Source organism: Notamacropus eugenii, chromosome 5, assembly GCF_028372415.1.
Source record: "Notamacropus eugenii isolate mMacEug1 chromosome 5, mMacEug1.pri_v2, whole genome shotgun sequence".
Lineage (NCBI taxonomy): Eukaryota > Metazoa > Chordata > Mammalia > Diprotodontia > Macropodidae > Notamacropus > Notamacropus eugenii.
In genome coordinates, this window is record NC_092876.1 from 31,528,295 (window position 1) to 31,534,294 (window position 6,000).

Consider the following 6,000-nt stretch of genomic DNA (forward strand, 5'->3'; position numbering starts at 1 on the left):
CGTAGCATTCAGAATCTCCCAGAAAGGTCCCTGAGGGACAGCTAGGTGGCTCAATGGCCAGAGCCCAGGACCTGGAGTCAGAAAGACCGGTTTTAGTCTCAGGAACTTACTAGCTGTGTCATCCTGCCCAGCTCAGCCAGTTTTGTCTCGGTTTCCTTGTCTATACAGGCAGATGCTGTATAAATGGCTCTTGTTTTGTTACTCTGTCATTCCGGGCTTTCTGCCTCAGTTTTCTCATCTGTATCCCACACACTCTCCTTGTACTTCAGTACCTGACTTCCACGTTCCTTAATCTCCCTCTTTCCTCTATTCCCTCAGCCTTGTGCCTTAGCCTTCATTCTCCAGAATCCCACCGTTTTTCAATAGCTGACCTCTCTCTTTCCCTCTGATTTCTCTCTTTTCTTTTCCCCTGTCCTTGCTGCTCCTCAGTCTTTCTTCTCCCCCAGTATCCCACTCTCTGACCCCCTTCCTTTGGATTTGGGGGTTACCCTATTCAGGAACAATTGTATGTGTGTCTCTAGGGCAGGGGGATAAGGAGGAAGCACCTTGTGGTCGGTGATACTAGCTAGGAGGAAGCCTGCCTGAGTAATTATAGGTTTTGGGGTGGGGGTGGGCTGGGCGTAGGAGTGTAAGGAGGCTTGCAGGAAGGGAACAGTGTCAAGCAGCATCTATGGGCAGGATTACAGAACCAAGCTTTAGGACAAGGTAGCTTGACTTCAGGATGTAGCGTCCCAGTCTGAACTCATTTCTCCTGAGGGGATAATGGGTTGATTGGAAAGTTAAAAACTGAGTAGGTGTTGTTTTCTTTCTTTGGTCCAAAGCTGGGCGTGCTAGCCCTCTTCTCAGTACTCGGCCCTTCCAGCTACTGCCAGATGTAGGAGGCGGGACACATCTGTGTGGGGTCCTGGAATTCCAATTGCGGCGTCTGGGGAGATTGCCTAGAGGAAAAACACCACCCCCACCACTCTTCGCGGTCGTGGACTGGGCGAGGACGTCGGGTATCCTGGGGGAGCCCGGATACTGGAGGCCTTCTAGGCGAGCCTGGCTTCGAGGAGGCTTCCCTGCGCCTTGGTCCCGCCCCTCCTTTCCCCTCCTCCCCTTTCTCTTCCTCTACTTTGCTACCCCATCGGGCCCCTCCCCTAGGTGGGACTCTGGCCGAAGGCATCTGGATCCAAAACTCGCTCCTCCCGTTGGCAGCTTCTGCTGGGCTTTGCTTTTCCACCCAGTGCCGGACACGTCGCCTGAGCCCCAAGACATTATGTTCATCTCCGCCGCAGCCCTTTTCTCCTAGGACGCCAGGGTTTCCCGGGCGGGAGTGGGGGGAGCGACCCTCTAGCCCTAGGAAGGTCCTCACTCTCCTACGCCTGGATCTCCCCGCCGGAGGCGCGTCTCTCCGGCCCTGGGGCGAGGCCCTCGCTCCCGGACGCCTGGTCTCCCCGCCGGAGCCAAGTCTCTCTGGCCCTAGGGTGCCCTCGCTCCTGGACTCTTGGGTTTCTCCGCCATGGGCGCGTCTCCCTGACCTAAGGTGCCTGAATCTTCCCACATCTAGGGAGTCTTTAGGACACCTGGGTCTCTCCACTGGGGGTGGGTCTCTCCTAGCCACTTCCACCCACACTCCCGCTCCCCAACATCTGGACTTTCCGGACCCAAGGGGCCTTTCCTCCAGGAGCGCGTCTCTCTGGCCCTAGGCTCCCTAGATCCCGCTCTGGGACGCTGGAGCCCGAGGGCCTGGGGGCGATGAATCGGGGGGCGCTCCTGGCGGTGGCATTGCTGGTATACGCGGGCTACCTGACTCTGGGCGCCCTTGTGGTATCGGCGATCGAGCGGCCCCAAGAGAGCCGATTGCGGGCTGAGCTGCGGGCTCTGAAAGGGGAGCTGCTGGAGAGCAGCCCGTGCCTGGACGAGCCGACGCTAGAGCGCTTCCTGGAGCGGGTGCTGGAGGCCGGGCGCCACGGGGTGTCGGTCCTGCACAACGCCACGGCGCCCAGCAGCTGGGACTTGGCCTCTGCGCTCTTCTTCGCCAGCACCCTCATCAGCACCGTGGGTGAGTCCCCCCACGAACCCCCCCCAGGCCTCCTGCGTCTCTCGGGCTGATTTTCCTTGGCTTCTCTACTTGATCCTCCCCTTCTGCCTTCTCCCCCTTCCTCCCCTTCTGCCTTATCCCTCTTCCTCCCCTGTCTTTTCTTCCCCTCCCCCCTCCCATATACATGAACTTCCTCTTTGCTTTAACTTTTAAAGTGGGTTTGGAAGGAGTAGGGGAGGGAAAATTCCAGGTCCTTTCAGCCTCCCCCCCACGTGTGAAGCTAGATCTTTCTTCCTAGCCAGGTCTGGAAGGAGGAGGAGGCAGTTCACTGGAAAGGCCCCAGTCCGAGACTAGTTTCCTCTCCCTGCCCTCTCCAACACATCTGGGAGGGATCATGTACGCTCTTAGCTGTCTCCTAGGTCTGGGACAGGTTAGACCTGCTCTGTGCCCTAGCAAGAGGCAGGGCCTGAGGTTTCAGCCTCTTGCCTAGCTCTTTGGTCCCTGTCCTGCCCTGTCCTACCTTCCTTGGTTTGCCTGGCTGTCAGCATGGCTGTCAGCAGTACAGGGTAGCAGCCTGGGGATCCTACAGCTGGCGGACCACTTCCTCTCCTCCGTCTCCTAGCTTAAGACCTAGAGATTAAGTGGCAAGATCTAGCCCATTTTTTCCCAAGGAAGCCTTGTTACCAGGCTATAGATGGACAGCTTTGAGTGTACTGGGGAGAAAGACTGGGACTCAGCAATTTTTTTTTAAACCCCACCTCTTCCTCAAAGAGATTATACAGAGGTAATTAGAGAACACTTCGGAGGAGGACAGCTTCAGAGATATGTACACAGGGAGGTAGCAACTGGAGCATCCCAGTAAAAGCGGAACCAAATTCAACAGAGGCAGTGTGTTTTAGTGGACAGAATTGAAAACTTGGGAGTCAGCAAGAACTGGGCTCAGATCCTGGCACAGGCCCCTGTGTGATGCTGGGCCACTCACCCAATTTCTCTGAGTCTCACTTTCTTCATCTGTTGAACAGAAGAGTCAGACTAAGCAGGGATCTTTCATTTGAAAATCTAGGAGGCTAGAAATATGTCATTCGGCACTTCCTATGAACATAGTAAGCCAGAGTGGGCTGCTTGGGGGAAACCAGTTAGGAAGACTGATTTCAGAGAGAACTTGGCCTCAATGATTATTCTAGAGTCTGGCCAGAAGTGGAGACCAAGAAGGAGATTCAAAGGATTGTAGTGTTTGAAGGGAGGCACCTCAGCTCATTCAGCCCAAATGCTTCAGTGGGGTAACTGAGGCCCCAGCAGGTTTACTGGCTTACTCAAATCCACAGTCTTTTAAGACCCAAGCTTGGAGATGCCACACTCCTCCTTTACTTTTATTCTTCCTTCCTCCCTCTAGGTTATGGCTATACCACTCCTCTGTCGGATTCAGGCAAGGCCTTCTCCATCTTCTTTGCCTTGCTCGGAGTGCCGTTTACCATGCTGGTGCTCACAGCCACAGCCCAGCGCGTGGCCTTGCTGGTGACCCATGCCCCGATGCGCTGGCTGCAGTTCCACCGAGGCTGGGACCGAAGACTGTTGGCCCGCTGGCACCTGGTACTGCTGCTGCTGGGAGTGCTGACCATTTTCTTCCTGGTGCCTGCTGCCATCTTCAACTACCTGGAGCAGGCCTGGACTTTCCTTGACGCTTTCTACTTCTGCTTTATCTCCCTTTCCACCATTGGGCTAGGGGACTATGTGCCTGGCGAACAGGAAGGTCAGAAGAACAGGGCCCTTTACAAGGTTCTGGTCACAGGTAAGCGATAGATCTATCACCTAAGGATCTGGGATCCCTAAACCCCCAGCAAAAGGCTGATTTAGGGAAACTTGGAGGGGGTATGATCCTATGCAAGGGGAGCTATCTCCCCTATCTCATTCACACACACACACACACACACACACACACACACCTCAGTCTAAAAGAAAATAGCCAATGTCCAAGGTTCTATCCTGTATCCCACATAGGGGATCCCTGAAGGGTGGGAATCCATGGGAATGGGCAAACTGTTTCCGTTGTCAATCCTTTTCCATTCCTTTCCCTCACACCTGTAGTGTACCTGTTCCTGGGGCTGGTGGCCATGGCCTTAGTTCTCCAGACCTTCCGGCATATGGCTGACCTACATGGATGGACTGAACTCATCCTGCTGCCCCAGCAGTGCCGGACTGAGGATGAGGAAGATGAGCACACAGATATCCTGGATTCTCGGGTTCGATCTGCTCACCAGCAGCTCAACTCAGGCACCCACTCAGACTATGCTACCATTCCCCGGTAGCCCCCTTGCCCAGGCCCTGCCTTGGGGGCCAGGTTATGGGTCTGGGGCAAGACTGAGCCCCCTTTTATCCTTGCTGTGACTGTCCCCTGTGTCTGATCCCTGAGCCCTGCTGCCCATTGGCATGGGATAATATTACAACCATTTATTTTTTTGCACTTCAAAAGCATTCCCATCTCATTTAATGCCAGCTGTTGTCCAAGTGTACTTGGGGGGGAGGGCTGGGAGAAAAGAGCATGGAATGGGAAGGAGTCTCTGGCTGGGTCCCAATTCCCATACTCACAAGAGTCTTCCAGGCTTCAGAGGTTCACCTTCCTAGAATGAAGAGGAGAAAAATGCCCATGTTTACAAGACTAGGCAGATGAGCATCCATGAAGAGGATGACAAGGTCCAATTAGGGAAGAGGAGTTGGGATTTCTGAGTTCTGATCTTGCCTTGGCAAGTTAGCTGTAAAGCCCTTAGCCTCAGTTTCCCCTTCTGTATAATGAAGTTGAACTGTATGATGTGTAAGCACCCTTTCAGTCTTGGGTAGGGTACCTTTCTGAGTGTATTTTTCATATCCCAACCAAGCATCTCTTTCCCATTGCTTTCTTAGTAGAGTCAGTAACTAGGGCTCAGTGATCAGGACCTTGTACCAGGGCATGCAAATTTAGGGTCCCTGTCTCCAAGGGGCACTTTCTCCCTCTGGCAGTCAAACTGAAGGTGTTACTTTGCTTCTGCCTCCCACCTGCCTCGGGCACAGATTCCTAATTATAGTTCCTTCTCTCAGTCTTTACGCCCTGGTTATGATTTTTGCTCCTTCATTCTCAAAGAGGATCAATGACGTTGAAGATGATGGCTTGGATTTAAGTGAGGCTGAACTGTGTCAGGATGACTGGTGAAGGCTCTGGATGCAGTGGGAGACCTTGACCTTTTTAAATTAAGGTCTTTCTCAGGTCTCAATTTATCTGAGGCAATGCCCCTTCAGAACTAAAGATTAGGTAAGAATTGAAGCAAAAGAGACCTAGTTTTCTTTCCTAGAGAGTAAATCTGGGAGAGAAAGGATTAAGAAGCCTTTATCTTTAGGGACCCCCTCCCCTTTTCTTCACCCATTCCTATCTTTTTATAGATCATAGGAGTGAAATGAGAATCCATCATGTGCTTGGGAGGGGGGAAGGAAGAAAGGCAATGATTTTTGTAGAGTTGGAAGTAGCACCAGCGACCCCTTCCTCTATCCCTGGCCACCCCCAACCCCTAAGACTTCTGACCATCCTCCACAATGCACCAGGTCTCAAAACTGGTGGAAGAACAATTCTGGTCTCTGCATTTTGGGACTCAAACCTGCCCTATCAGAGACAAAATTCTCAATCCAATGATTTGGAATTATAAGCACATCTGTTTCTAGAGAAAACCCAAAGGGAAAGTGGTCCAGTCCATTTACCTTTCCTTTTAAAATCTCTGCATAAGCCATTTTCCCCCATACACTTTATAGGTTAAAGAACATCAGAATTCTGTTATCAGCATCAGACGGAGACAATAATTCTCCTTCCCTCTAGTGGCCAAAAGTGGTACTGCTCAGCTCTTAGCAGGGTGTCTGGAACCTGGAGGAGTTTTAGAATTGCTTGTTAACTGACTGCTCATAATTGAAGAGCCTCTTTCTCTTTCCCAGTCCCCATACTGATCACCCCAACTCTG

At 52.5% G+C, this 6,000-nt stretch overlaps 1 protein-coding gene across 1 annotated transcript; it reads left to right on the forward strand.

Moving 5' to 3' along the window:
* Positions 1-821: 821 nt before the first annotated feature.
* Positions 822-4,492, forward strand: KCNK6 (potassium two pore domain channel subfamily K member 6). The gene is made up of 3 exons (XM_072608286.1): positions 822-2,044; positions 3,417-3,812; positions 4,109-4,492. The coding sequence occupies exons 1-3, from the start codon at positions 1,738-1,740 to the stop codon at positions 4,327-4,329; spliced, it is 924 nt and encodes a 307-aa protein (XP_072464387.1). The 5' UTR covers positions 822-1,737; the 3' UTR covers positions 4,330-4,492.
* Positions 4,493-6,000: the final 1,508 nt, after the last annotated feature.